The sequence below is a fragment of the Cnephaeus nilssonii genome (genome assembly GCF_951640355.1).
Source record: "Cnephaeus nilssonii genome assembly, chromosome: 7".
Taxonomy (NCBI): Eukaryota; Metazoa; Chordata; class Mammalia; order Chiroptera; family Vespertilionidae; genus Cnephaeus; species Cnephaeus nilssonii.
Genome location: NC_137078.1, coordinates 20,579,176 through 20,594,333, shown reverse-complemented (window position 1 = coordinate 20,594,333; position 15,158 = coordinate 20,579,176). Strand labels below are relative to the sequence as shown.

At 46.6% G+C, this 15,158-nt stretch overlaps 1 protein-coding gene across 4 annotated transcripts in view; it reads right to left on the bottom strand.

The window, feature by feature from the left end:
• The window catches only part of HIVEP1 (HIVEP zinc finger 1), a 164,533-nt gene extending 149,593 nt beyond the window's left edge, over positions 1–14,940 (bottom strand). The window contains exons 1-2 of one of the 4 annotated variants that reach the window (XM_079776587.1): positions 14,822–14,940; positions 7,551–7,693 (exon numbers count right to left, since the gene is read on the bottom strand). In XM_079776587.1, coding sequence (XP_079632713.1) covers positions 7,551–7,590 — 40 coding nt within the window. In that variant the 5' untranslated portion in view covers positions 7,591–7,693; positions 14,822–14,940. Of the gene's footprint in view, positions 1–7,550; positions 7,694–10,851; positions 11,040–11,107; positions 11,292–11,643; positions 12,087–14,821 lie in introns of those variants that run through there. The other 3 variants (XM_079776589.1, XM_079776588.1, XM_079776590.1) reach the window with 3 other exon arrangements.
• Between the last annotated feature and the right edge of the window lie 218 nt (positions 14,941–15,158).

Sequence of the window (15,158 nt, the reverse complement as noted above, 5' to 3'; positions counted from 1 at the left end):
TTACATTACGTTCTAAATATGGTGCTTAAAAATGTATGTATATGATAGGAGATTTTATGCACATTATGTTTTTTTTCTACTCTACAGTGAGGTACTATTAAATCTCCTATAATTTAGAACATATTTTGTACAAAGATGTTCTAAAATAAAATCATTGCTCTAATTATATTATATTTCATATTTGTTTTTAAAAAGAAAAAAGCATTTGGTTAATAAGCATTCCAAGAGCATCAAGTAAGCTCTCAACATGAGCTGAAAAATAATTATCTGGGAAAAAATGGGAGGCTTGCTATATTAAATTTTTCTCCTATTTTTATCCTAGTCAAACTGAATAATATCAGCTACTTACATGATAACTCCTAATAACTTCAAATCCCTTTTTCACCTACATCATCAAAGCCATTTTTAAAGTTATTGCGTATTTCCTTTCTAGCTATAGTCGTATACAACTTTTTAAAAATAAGCCCTGGGGTTCTTTTCTCTACAAGAGTTCTGACTTCTAATGTTTATTGCATGTAACATCATTATACTTAAAATCGTTTTTCTTGGGGGAAAAAACAAAATGTGCACTTCAGAAATAAAGGATGGTATTTTTATCAGCATCAAAAAGGAAGAAAAAAAGTTCTGACTTCTCAAATCTCAAGGCTGTCAGCATAGAACTTCTGACCTAACATTCAAATGTGAAAAATAATGCATAAACAGCTGGAACTCTACCTGAAAATCATCAAAATTAATCCTCTTCTACTCATAAACTGAACAAGAAAGTCCTACATAACAAGAAAATGGAAGATTTCATTCAGTGTAGATGGTTTTACAAAACAATCACTGGAGTGGGCCCACACATTGATAACAAACGAAAACATTCACATTAATCTAATTAGTGCTACACTCTGTTGGGTTTCTCTGGTCTTCACACAGGAGGTGAGCAGAGGATGAAGAGAAGGTACCATCTCAGAACCTAAATAACAGTGATGACTAGCGCACCGGTCGGCAACCTTTCGGACTTCACGGACCATCAGTGACCGGTTGGCGACCGCTGTACTAGAGCACTTCATTTCAACCCCATTATGATTGTGACATGGACATTTTTTATAACAGTTCAATGATAATCACAATCACTTTCCTGAGAACTAGATGCAGACAGAATATTATGTTTAACTTCATTCAATGTTGCCAAAAAATGAGGCAAGATCTGAATGAGCTCAGGTGGACAAATCGAGAAGGCAGCACAATGAGTATGAATTTTCCTTCCCAAATCATCTCTTTTCCAAACCCCAATCCTCGAGTACTCAGGGCAAGAAAGAGACATATCAGTGATCAATGCTGAGTTCTTTAGGCAGCATCAAAATGCAGACACAAGTTTTATACAGGTATTCCTCTCATCCTCTCTTTGCAAAGCATATGCAACCCAGGAGTTTAACATAAACCAGTTTTTATAGAAAGTGACTACTCTCTATACTGAGTGTTTACCCTGTGTCCAGCTTTGTGCCAAGTGCTTATACTTGCCATGTCATCTAATCTTCACCTATTATCTTTAGTTTACAGACAAGGAAACCAACAATCCAGCTTGCCTAAAGCCACAGAGCTAATCCCTGATAACCTGAAGCCAAACACTTTACCATTATATTAATTAAAGTGCTGAAGAGATAAGCTCTAAGAATCCAATGGCAAAAGCTCATAGAAAACAAAATAAATAATAACTACAGCATATCCTTGAATAACCTCATGTTGTTCAAATTTTTTTCGCTACAACTTTTTTTTTTTTAATCCTCACTGGAGGATAGTTTTTTGTTGGTTTTAGAGAGAGGGGAAGAGAGAACTCGAGAAACATGAATCCGTTGCCTCCCATAAACTTGCAACCTGGGCATGTGCCCTGCCTGTGAATCAAACTCATGACCATTTGGTGCATGGGACGACACTCCAACCAACTGAGCCACACTGGCCAGGGCTTATTACAACTTTGATGAGATGCTACAGGAACTTAATTCTTGTTTATATCAATTAGCCTATGGTAAAGTCAGTTTCATTATAGGCAGTTTTGCTTAAAGTTGCAGAACCTATTGAGGATGTTGAGTGAGGATTTACTGTACATAGTTTATCTGTTCAGGCAACTAAAATTTTGCATTGTAACAGGATTCTCAATCACTGGCTAGCAATTACTGGAAAAAGCATTTGCCACTCAAGGTTCCAAATGTAAACAAATTTCATGAAGAGAGATTATCTTTAACCCTATAGTTTGCTAAAGAGCTAACATAAATATTGTTTTGTTGTGCACAGATAGATGATGAAAACAGTCTCTTTAGACATATAACTTATCTATACTAATAAAAGGGTAATATGCTAAGACCGGGAGAACTTTCAGGAGACCTTCCGGACAAAGCCATGGTGGCAGGGCCGAGGCAGAGGTGGTTAAGGGCGATCAGGCCGGCAGGGGAGGGCAGTTGGGGGTGATCAGGCTGGCAGGGGGGGCAGTTGGGGGCGAGCAGGCTGGCAAGGGGGGGCAGTTGGGGGCGATCAGGCAGGCAGGCAGGCAGGTGAGTGGTTAGGAGCCAGCGGTCCTGTGGGATTGGGCCTAAACCGGCAGTCGGACATCCCCCAAGAGGTCCCCCAAGGGGTCCCAGATTGGAGAGGGTGCAGGCTGGGCTGAGGAACACATCCCCAACCCCCGTGCACAAATTTCGTGCACCAGGCCACTAGTATCCAGATAAAATGATAGATCTGTAGGAGAATGATTATGATGCAATATCAAAAGGAGAGTAAGACACCTTGTAGACACAAGCAATGGAGGCCCACTGCATGTTGGTGGAGGGATGAAAGGGGGATAAGAAAATAGGAAACGGGGGGAAAAACTCAGAGAAGTGAAATCTTTGGCAGAGAAAACTCCCACACAGAGTAAGAAAACAGAGTGGAAATGGAAAGGGGAAGAGAGACTTTCCAGAACGAAGAGCAAGCACAGCAATGCTGGATTTGCATGCAGAGCTCCTGAAGTGGCAACAACTTTTCACCAGAAAGACTGGAGAACATGAGGGTCAAACTGTGGAAAGTCTGTCCCAGCCAAACTAAGGACTTTGGACTTCATCTTATAAGGCACTGGGCATCCAGAGACCCCCACACGTGGATCTTGGCTATGTTCTGATCACACCAAGTGCTACTTCTCGCACTGTAATAAAGCTGGCTCTCAGTGAGAGAAAATAAGCTCTTTTTTTTTTAAGTTTTTAGTTTTTGCAGTGTGTTCAGAGCTAAATGCACTCAACCAATAAAAATGAAAAACTACACCAAATTCTCAAAATACGTTTTTCAAAAGGTTAATATTTAGTGTTTTCCACACTGATTTCCAATCTTAAAGCAGATGAGTCTTTGAAACCCTAGACCCAAATTCAACTAAAATAGGTAACACCTTTTTTTTCCCAAAGCTCTGAAACATATTTGCAATGATGCCTGACACAGCACAAAAATACCCTTTATCTAAGGGGACTGACATGGAGCCCCTGCAAGTGCCCAAGTCCTCCGTCCTATGTTACCCAAGAATGCAAGCAAAGACTTGGAAGGCAGTGGGGGGCCTAGTGATCAGTAAGGAATGACTGGCACTGCTCGCTGCCACAGCCACACATGGGCAGCCCTGCAGTTTGCCACATAGTGTGTCCTGGAGACTTCCTAGTCTTTATTCTGAACACCAAGTGCTTGTCTCATGCTCCTCTGAAATTCTTATTCAACCTCACAAAGGACATGTCAGTGTTAAACTCTACCCACCTGAATCATGTGAGCAGACACCAAAGACAAAGGTTCCATCTATTTTATATGGCTAAGGGTGACAAGACTAGAATTCAGCAAACCGCACTCCTACAGAAAAAACTAAACAGATCGCCCATCAAGTCTAATTCTGTTCTCACTTGTGCCCCAAATTCATATCCTCCCCTTAACAATACAGTTCCTCTCATGCTTTTCCACTAGAAAACCTCTATCAGGGAAGTATAAGCTCCATCTCTTTATGGGAGCAGAGTATGGGCATGCCAAATTTCAAATCCATGCAAGTTCTCTATACTCCTCCAGGACAAACCCCTATATTGTATGTTTTACTCGCATACTATTTGAATACGTGAATACACACTTGTATACATTTTCTCCCTGAAGTAAAAATCATATTCCAGAAAGTTACATTATGTTTACCCATGGTTTTGCATATCTAGCGGATTATACTAAGCCCAGCTGAAGAACCAAGAATAAATCAAACAAAAATTATATTTTTGGAATTAAAATTACCATTGAAACATAATAAATTATAATCTCAGAAATTTTTAAAAGCATAAATCTTCTATTACTGACCTAATTACCAAACACAAGACAAATACTTCACAGACTATTTTCCAAGGAAGCCAAAAAAGAGGCCATGTGTTTAATGAAAGCCTCTAGGGACAGCGTAAACAGTACGAGCAGTCACTCATCACAGCACACTGGCTGGGACGGCCTCCCTCTGTCTTCTGGTTTCCTTTCTCCCCATTTCATAGCTCACTTGATGAGCTGGGTCTTCTGTAAGCCAAAGCAGTGGGTCACCAGTAATACAAAACAAACAGGATATTCCAACTGTCAGTTAGATACAAAATAAATGCTAAAAAAAAGACATTTTAGTAGCTAATGTCTCCCTTGCTTTAACCACCAAACTGTGCCTAGGGAGAGTCCTCAAACACATTTTTAGAAGGAAAGCGGAAATTTTTTTTAAGTCACACCTTAGCACTTTCTTACCTTTGTTTACCATATTTTTCCAACCAAAACAGCTTTCCATCATTCTTCTCTGTCCAGTGAGCTAACCACCTGGCTCAGTTACCTCCCCTTCCATGAAGTCTGCCCCACCCCAGTCAAGGTGACCGTCCCCTGGGTCTAGTGAGGCTGCAGGTCTCACCAACATGGCTTTGGTCACTAATCTACTCTCATCTCTTTCCAGATCTTCGTTCTGGAAAGTCTCTCTTCCCCTTTCCACTTCCACTCTGTTTTCTTACTCTATATGGGAGTTATCTCTACCAAAGATTTCACTTCTCTGAGTTTTTCCCCCTTTCCTATTCTCTTCCCCTCCCCCCTTCCCCCCCCCCGCCCCCCCCCCCCACACACACAATGGACTGAGAATTCATAACTGCCTTAGTCAAGCAACTTTCTAAACTCTTGCTAATGGGCCGGAATCCAATTTATTTCAAGTTCTCTTAGAAAACTTTGAAAACACCACAAGTTTACTATTAAAATGTTTAAGTACACATACTAAATTTTGACTCAGTTTTGATGGACCTTCAGGATCTAACTCCTCCTAATTCTCCTACTCCAATCTCCTACCTCTCTCCCTCTTTCCTTCCCCCCGACGCCGAATAAAACTTCTTATGCACTAGTAATGGAGAATTAAAACTACCATTGAAGCATAATAAATTATAATGCTTCCACCCCAGCATGAAATGCACTCACCCTACCTTGTCAGTGTCTTGGATAATTTCTCAGCCTTAAGAACCCAGTTCAGATGATACCTTTCCTTCCTTAACTCACCATCCTGCCCCATTCCAAACTGGCCCCACACAGCCAGGGCAAAATATGATGCCTTATCTCTGTGCCACAGCGCTCTGTTCTTCACTCACTGTGGGAGCACAGTTCTATGGTTACCTGTCCCCCCGCTCCCCACCGCTTTCAATTCCATACTCCTTTCAGGACCCAAATCTGATTACCATTTTATCCCTATCACCTAACACAGTGGCACATGAAAGTGTTCCACAAATATCTGTTGAGTTGTACACCTATTTGATACAGAAATATAGGCCTAAAAATAGGGGCACAGACCCACCTCCTCCCCCACCCGCCAGTCAAAAGTCCAGGTAACTTGTGACTCTCCCAAAACTTAACCATTGTTGACTAAAGCCGAACCGATAACATAAACAGCCGATGAACACATTCTGTATGCATATGTACTACATACTATATTCTTACAATAAAGTAAGCTCAGAAAAGAAAATGTTAAAATCATAAGAAGAGAAAATAATTTATTGTACTTATTGAAAAAAAAATCCTCTGTAAATAAGTGGAGCCATACTGTTCAAATACACGTTGTTCAAAGGTCAACTGTATGTATTTTAAATATAAAAAGCACTTAATACTCATGACCTAATGAATAATACTTCCAGATCAATCAAGTATTCATTCCTTCAACAAATATCTGGGTTCCTATAAGCTGCCACGAACTGTGCTGACCAGAGCCCCCGCTGGCCCCGGGGGGCCTTGGCACATATTAGAACAGGGAGCCCTCTCTGGGCAGACGAATTACAAAAGCTGGCCCCAGGCCTCCAAATGACCACTTCAGATGGCACCTGCGGGTGTGGAGGCCCGGCCTACAGTCATACATGAGAGAAAGCCCTACTTTCTGGAGCTCAGATTCTAGTGAGAGAGAAAGGCAAATATATGGTCCAATTTCAACATGTCCTATATGACTGAAAAGTCAGACTTTGACACACAACACTTTATGTTCTCAGTTTAACTCCTCACCTCATTAAACACTGGTACTATAATCATCAATGTGAACTTGGGCGGAAGCAGCCACCTATGCCAGCAGAGTTCTAGTACTCTTAGGCAGCACACAGCACTGTTTCCAGATTCAAGCAGGCCACAAAACTGACCACATTTTCAATTATCACTTTCTGGGTGACTGGTCAAATTTATTTCACCAAGGAACATTTTAAATTCATCTGTTTGATTTTAAATCATTTTTCACCTTGTATGTGCTTGAAAATTTTTTTTTTCTGTAATAGTAAATATTTTATAAGACACTTAACTCAGTTTGAAATTATTTGCATTAACAGTTCATTGCTTGACACTGCTACACTCTTATTTACTAAAGTTAAATATAAAAGATAACTGCTATCCCCACTTGATAAAACACATTTGAATAATACAAAACATTTTTAAAAATAAGCTAAGTTTTCTAATATTAAAATTTCTCTTCACAGGTAAGGGGAAACACTCATTTTTGCATCTGTGTATAAAATGTATATTTTATACATATTTTTGACCAATTGCTTCCTCAAGAAAAATAGGTCAGTTTTACTCCAAGTGTTGCAAATAATGGTCTGAGTTAGTGTCAATGACAGCTGTCTTCACTTCTTGTTACTCTACCGTATAGAGTAGTACAAAAATAAATCTCAAAAGAAGTATGGGGTAGGGGTAAAGGAAATCCATCGTGATCCAGATGGCAAAGAATATCCAACCATTCATTTCAAATTCCTCAACCCAAAAATGGTTCCTGTAACAAGATAGTAAGTCTCAGACTTTAATACCAACATCTAATGGTTGGGAAGGCATTGTAATCTTGTCAAATTCAATTAATTCGTTTAACAAATGTTTGTTAAGCGGCTCCGAAGAAACCAGAATTGTGCAGGGCAAGTGGAAGTGAGCAAGAAAACGGAACCAGCACTCTTGGAGCTCCCTGTGAAGCACGGTCAACATCTAATGAGCTGCCATTCCTGTCACCACATACTTTATTATAAGATTTACTGGACACCTAACTTCTCTTTAAAGCAAAACCTTACCTCTTAGGTTTCTGGGATGAATCTGCTTAGTTCGAGGCATCTTCTTTGATTCAGGGGCCCTTTTTTCTTCTTAGAAATTGTAGAAAGAGTAGTTCACAAAAAGGTAGCTCCATAAACTTAATGTCCATCAATTAATCCATGTGCTGAAAAAGAAAAAAAAAATATTTTACTACCATCAAAGGAAAAAGACACGTCAAAGGTAATGGCTTAATACAACACCATCCCAACTAAACTCAACAAAAGGTAACCAAGCTGGAGACTGCTGCAAAAGGTTATTTACTAACTTTTAATTAAACATAGGACACATCATTTTGCCAATTTTGGCTTTCTCATCAAGCAAACAGGAAAAATTCTTTTTCTCTCTTTCCTCCCCTCCCCACTTGCCTCCATTCCCCTCTACCCACTAAGTCAGCAATTTTTCAACCAGTGTGCCATAAGAAGTTTTAAACCATCAATACCTGACTATTTAGTCAGGGGCACTGACCTCTTTTCCCTTAGATCGTGGGTCGGCAAACTCATTAGTCAACAGAGCCAAATATCAACAGTACAACGATAGAAATTTCTTTTGAGAGCCAAATTTTTTAAACTTAAACTTCTTCTAACGACACTTCTTCAAAATAGACTCGCCCAGGCCGTGGTATTTTGTGGAAGAGCCACACTCAAGGGGCCAAAGAGCCGCATGTGGCTCGCGAGCCGCAGTTTGCCGACCACGGCCTTAGATTTTCAAATAAAAATGACAACAGCCAACACACACACTAAAAAAAAAAAACAGGAAAAAACCCACAATGTACCATTATCAAAGAGTGAAAAATTCACTGAATTGTGTTTTAAAGTAACATTACCAGGTACAATTAAGGAACAGCATCAGCTATAAAAGAGGTATGCTGTATACAGTACATGTCTACCCAATCAGACATTCTCGTTTCACTGAGTTAATTCAGTTCATGTATGTGGATACTCCCCATTATTCCAGTGCGTCCTTCTAGGCTCATGGGAGGACTGTACTTTCTGCCTCCCTGTGTTTAGCTAAAATGTGAGACCAGCTCTGGCTAATGACCTGGGAGTGGAAGAGGCGTACATTGCTTCAAGGATGGAGCGGTTAGTTACAGAAGCAAGATCCTCCAGAGCTCCTTTCCCTCTGCCAGGGGACAGCCACGATTCCAGCCAGTACATCCGACACCACACAGCTGAACTCCCGCTAACCCAACATGGTCATATAGCGCAAGAGATTGTTGTTTTAAGTCACCAAGGTTTGGGAATTTATTTGTTATTACAGCATAACCTACTCTGTCCTGACTTAGACATTTTAAAAACAATGATCTGAAATATAATGTCAAGAGAGTAATAACCTAAAACCTAATTATCCTTCTCCCTCAATCAGCTTCCTGGCCTCCTCTTCCACAAGGTCCTCAAGAGCTAAAATTTTAGTTTTAACTTCCTACAATATGGCTGACAAATGAAGAACATTATGATGATGTTAAACACAAAATTTTTCATCATTAAGCAAAGACCAAAAATAGAAGAGGAATGCTTTGTTTAAAACTTTTGTTATATCCTGTACTGTAGAAGAAACAAGAGAATACTTATTGAGCACCTACTGTGTGCCTATATATTTTCTACACATTACATAATTTAATTCTAATAGCTGGTAAGGTAGCTGTCACTTAGCCATTTTATAGATAAAGAAAATTACTAGGAAGCTGGGGAGAGGTTAACTAATGTGTCCATGGTCAGCCACTAAGGAAAGGGGCGCCACGTGACTCGGTTACTCCGGTGCCTATTTCCTCAGTGGAGATAATATCTATTGTCGGGTTTTATTAAAGGGGCTGGGTAACACAAGTCATGACTATATATTTTGGTGTCAAACCAGTCTAGCTTCAAAGCTAGGCTTTACCCCTTACTGTGTAGCCTTGTTCAAGGTACTTAACCTCTCCAAAGATCAGATTTCCCAACTGTAAAACTAGGGAACAGTATCCACCTCATAGGATATGAGCTAAATAATCCCCCAAAATTCTCAAATATTAATCCTCCTTAAGAAAGCTTATGTGGAAAAGACTATATCTAATATATATACCCAGGATATGGTTAAAGAAATTTATGGTTTCACTGTAACAGAGAACAAATAGAAAGAAGGCTACAAAAAAACTTCCATATCACTTCAGTATCTGAACCCTGATATGGCTAAATGTGGGCACTGCCAAAAATATGTGCAGTATTTTTAAATGCATGGGGGAGAATATAAAATATGATGGTCCAATATTATGTATGTACCTCATCTAACACTCTGCTAAATTATCTACAAATATATGGTTCCTCAATTCCCTGCATTAATGACATCCACCATTCAATGCATGAAGCTTCTGATTCAATAGAAAATTTAGAGACATTAGGGCCAAATAAATTCCATGCTTAAGTACGTTCCCTGTTAAACTTAAAGCTCTTCTTAAAAATAACAATAAACTTGAAGCTTTTAAATGGTCATATTTGGAAGTTTTTAAAGCATGAACTCGGACTGTCACAGTCACATGACTCCCATAAGATCTGGAGCTTAAAATGTAAAATATGCAAATTCCCAATCAGTAACAGCTTTCCGCTACCCCCTTCCCTGCCTACCCACTGTCCCTAGCTGTCCTTCCCTTGTTTAAATCCTTGTGGGAGGGGAACAGTGGCTATTTTCAAATACTACAGCAGCACTGTAGCGACCAGGGCCAGTGACAAATCATTCCTTTTCGGGAAAGAAATAAATACCACATGGAGCAAAAACATGACATGATCAAAAAGCGTAAAGACAGTTAGTTGCAAGGAGAAAAAACATGAATGAATGTGGAGGGCGGAGCCTGGGAAAACCCCTCTGCAACGCTGCACTGAACAAAGCACTTCGCACGCCAGGAGGAGGGGGGAGAATGGAAGTGCCAGCTCAGGAAGGAGCCCCGAGTGGAGAAGAGCAGGAGGGCGGCGAGAAGAGGCGAGCGCAGCAGCCCTGAGCCTCCTCCCCGCCGCCAGCGCCCCCTCCCCTACGGCAGCAACTCCTTCCCCAGCCCGACCCCTAAGGAGCCAGATCCGACCCGCGCCTAAACCCACGGCCCTCTTCCCAACTGCTGCAGGCGCGTACTCCCAACCCGGAAAGAAACTACCCAGGTGGCTGCGAGTAAACAGGCACTTAGAGCAAAGAACGAAAGGAAAAGAAAGCCACAAAGCCGGGAGGTTGGGAAGCCGAGGCCTGGTCTCCCGCACCCCCCCACCCGCTTGCAAAATGCGTCTGCGGCTGGAACGCGGGTGGGGAGGCTGGGTCCCTCCGTACCTGCTCAGCTCGCAGGACCGCAGCTCGGGGCCGCTCGCGCGCGGCGAGGGCGCCCAGAAGTGGCAAGCGACTCCCGCACGCAGCCATCCCCTCTGCAAGGTCGGCGGTTGCACACACACACACACACACACACACACGCATACACACACGCGCGCCCGCACGCCCCCCGCCCGCGGAGGGGGATGTGGTCCTGCCCACCCCGCCGCTCCCGCCGCCCTTCCCGCTGCAGCGCCCCCGCCGCGGACCCGCGCCGAACCTGCTGCCAGGACGCCGGGCGGAGCGGCGGCCGCTGCAGCCGGCCCTGGAGCAGCGCTGCTGATGGCGGCGGCCGGAGCCCGGAATCTCCGCGACCCCCGCGCGGCGGCGGCGGCGGCGGCGCCAGGGATCCCCGCTTCACTTGACAACCCCAAACACAAACATAACCTCCTCCTGCGGCGGCTCCCGGCCCCTGGCTCCGTCCCCCCGCCCCCTCCTCGCCGCCGCCGCCGCCGCCCCAGCAGCAGCCACGCTAAAGGCCGGCGACTGGCACTCACACCACCCAGCGCTGAAATATTAAACAGGGGAGCCGGCCGGGGGGCGGGGAGCGCGGAGCGCGCGGGCGGGGGCCGCAGGCGCCGAGAGGGGAGCCGGCCGCGCTCGCCGACGCCCCCGGCCGCAGCAGGACGGCCGCCGGGGAGAAGCGTCCCGGGGGCCGGACGGCGAGGCCCGGGGGCGCGCACCGGCGGGGCGAGACGGGGCGGGCGGCCCCTGGGACCGTGGGACCGGGGCGAGGAGGGCGGGGGCGGGCTTTACCTCTCCCCGGGACCCAGGAGGGCACGTTTAGCGTCTTTAGGGGCGACGGGAGGAGTGCGGGCTGGGCGGCGCAGGGGAGGGAGGGCGAAGGTCCGAGGCTTTCCCGAGGGTGGGCGGGGCGGCAGGGGATCCCCGGGGGCGGGAGCAGGGAGGCGGCGGGTGGCGACGCGGGCGGGGGAGGGGGCGTCCCCGGTGGGGGACTGAGGGGCAACCCTGCGGGGGGGGGGGGAGGGCGGGGTCGCCGGGGCGCGGAGGCCCCGCTGGACAGCGTGGCCGCCAGCCCAGCCTGGGACACGGGTAGGTGGGTGTCCCGCTCCGGCCGCGTGGAGCCCGGAACCTCGGGTCTCCCCGGCGGGGCGGGCCCGAGAGCGCGTCTCACCCAGTTGCCCGCCCGCGGCTCCGCCCCGCCGGGCCGCCCGGGGACGCGGCGGGGGGTGGAGAGCAGCGGCGGCGGCGCGGCCCGAGGGGCGGGGCGGGGCGGGGCGGGGCCGGGCTGGGGCCCCGAGGGGCGGGCGCCCGGGTCGCGCAGGCTCCGGGGCGGGCGCTCGGCGGGGGCGGAGGGGCGGGCGCGGCCGGTCACGCGGCCCCGGGAAGGCCCGGCCGGTCGCGCAGTTGGGGCCGGTTGGTTCCAGAGGAGGGCGGGGACGGCGGGCGGTAGTTCCCCGGACCTTCCCTTTACTTGCTGAAGCAGGATGTGGGCCGGCCGGTGACGTCATGGGGTCCCCCAGCCCCGCCCCCCGCCGGGGCCGAGTGGGGGGTGGGGAAGGGAGAGGGGGGCACCCCAAGGGGGTTTCCTCAGCCACGCGCGGAGGGAAGGGTAAAGTCATTGTGAAACTCGAAACTCATTAACTTTGAAAAACAACTTTTAAAAACAACGGGCCCGGGGCCGGGGTTGCGGGTTCGGAGAGTGGAAGGGGGACAGACTGTGAACCCTGAACCGAAACCGCGTTTCGGTGGCGGACGTTCTATTAAAAGGTTGAGGAAAGCCCAGGTTATTCCAGAGGCCGCTCCGGAGCCCGCGGGTGGTTCCCAGAGCCCCGGCGGCGGGCGCGTTAACCCTCGTCTGCCCGCCTGACAGCCGGGGCAGGAAGAGGAGGGGTGTTTAAGGTCCAGAAAGCGGGGTGCAGACCTGGGCAGTGAACCTGCTCCAGGGACGCCGGGCAGAAGAGATGGGGGGGGGGGGGAGGGGGAGGGGAGGAAGTAATTACCATAAACCAGAGTTTGACCCCGGCTGCTAGAAAGCGATAGAGGAAGCAAGGAGTGGGAATTTATGGAAGAGAAATCAAGAGGGGCTGGACCGTGCTAACGAACGAAGAAGGTTTTCTGGAGATAGACCTAAAGAATGCGAGGAGTTTGGGGATCAGAAATCCTACATGTGCACCTGAGGAAGCAGGCAGAAGAGACTGGTGTAGGGGCCATGCTGAACTTGGGAGGAATAAAGTAAAACAAAAATGTTTGATGCAAAGAGATTTCTCAGATTAAACCAAACTGCTTTCCCCTTTTAAGGAATAAACATGCTAAACGACTGTACACCCACTTCGCTGGCAAGCTTGAATTATGTTCCCTGAGGCTCCCATAAAGACGTCTGGGTTTTTCCTGCTAGGGTTCACTCCTAAAATTCCCCTGAGGAAATCCTATCTCTAGCTCATTTGTGCTAAGAAAAGCTTAATGCACAAGAATGGGAATAATTAAAAATGGAACACTCACTGATGGCGAGCTTGCACCCCAAATGTCATGTACAATGGGGAATGTGCCTATTAAAAACTAACTTTGGTCTTAAAAGCAAAGATCATCCAACAACTGCCTAAATTTGAAATTTTGTTTAGCACAATATGCTTCCAATCTTGCAGTGAAATAATGCAGTTTTTCATTTTTGATGTGATATAATCATCTCATAAAATGAAATCTAATGGATTGCAATCACAAACAGCGTGTAACCTAACTTCCCAACTGGGTACTTAAATAAAAATAAACATTTACTTACACGTGAAAGTATACCTAATCTGTCAGAAGATAAAGATTAAGGTAGCTCCATTATTACTAATTCTACTTTGTGTAACTTGTTAAGTCAAAAATGGTAATTGAGTGAATATAATTTTAACCAAATAGTTGTTGAACATAACAGAAATACATACTGTAGACACCGTGTTTATAATGGATTTGGCATTGCTGTGAACTTTCTAATAAATTAAACATGCAATTTTGTCATTTCAATTGTTAAACAACTTCTTTATTAGATTGCTCACAATTTAATTCTTCTGAGCAGTAAATCAATATTGAACTTTTCTTTTAAATGTGTACAATATTGAACAGCTTCTTATTTTCTATTGGTGAATTAACTTTCTAAATGCGATTGCTTTTCCTAATTTTGCCTCCAATTCTAACTTCCTAGTTATCAGAAAGCAAGGAAAGACAGCTAAACTGGAAAGTAGTTAGTTTTGGCTTGTTTTGTGGCAAATTTAAATCGTTTCTCAAACTGTATCTTATAAATGGAATGTGGAGAGAAAAACATTTTGAAGAAGACCAATGTGAGTGGTAAAGAGCAGTTTGAACTGTCAAAAATTCTGTAACTAATGGGGGTGGTCATCATAGGCTATTTTATAAAACGGGGGGGGGGGGTGCGCCTTGGGGCCCATTTCTCTGCCTGCACCCCTACTGGCCAAGTGAACTGTTTTGGAGGCCCCTTTCGGGACCGGGGCCCAAGTGGGGGCAGTGTCACTGAGAAGATCTACACACGGTTTCCTTGCTGAGCAATTCTGGGAGGACTGAGGTGCACCCCGAGGCTGGTGGCCGGGCTCCGCCGTCCCACCGCGTCCCCCGGGCTCCGCGCCACCGCCGCCGCCGCCCGCGCGTCCCCGGCCTGGGTTCCCACGCGGCCGCCGGCCCGGCCCCGCTCGAGCTCCCCCCTGGCGCGGCCCCGCGGCCCCGGCCCTCCGCCCTGCGCGCGGCCGGCAGCGCCTCCGCCACGCGGAGATCCCGGAGGTTCCTCCCCGGCGGCCTCCGGGTCACGCCGCCGCCGCCTGTCCCGCCCTCCGCCCTCCGCGCGCGCCGGGCTTTCCTGTCCACCGGCCGCATCCCCTCCTCCTCCCCGGGGCGACCCGGCGACCAAACCTTCCCGCACGCCCTGCCAACTCTTCCCCAGCCAGATGCCAGACAAAAGACCCGAGAGAAAACTTACCGGGACTGCAACGCAAAAGTCTGACCCAGAGCTTCCAGGGTTGAACTTTTAATTTTAAAAACAACAAAAGCAGAAACCAAAAGCCTCCCTCCCAGGTTGGAAGGGGCGTGAGAGGAAATGCTAGGGGGAGGCGCTTGGTTCCCCGGGCTGCCTGTGCCCCCTCCCCCTCCGGTTCGGGCCCCTGCCTCGGGCTTTGATGTTATCTAGCGCACCGCCTACGTGGGTTTATACCGTGGGCTCCGCGCCGAGCGCGAGGTACGGAGACCTGGCACTTTACCCGCTGGTTTGGAGAGAAGGAAGCAGGTGGTCACGGCGACGGAGCGCGAGTCCTCAGCCC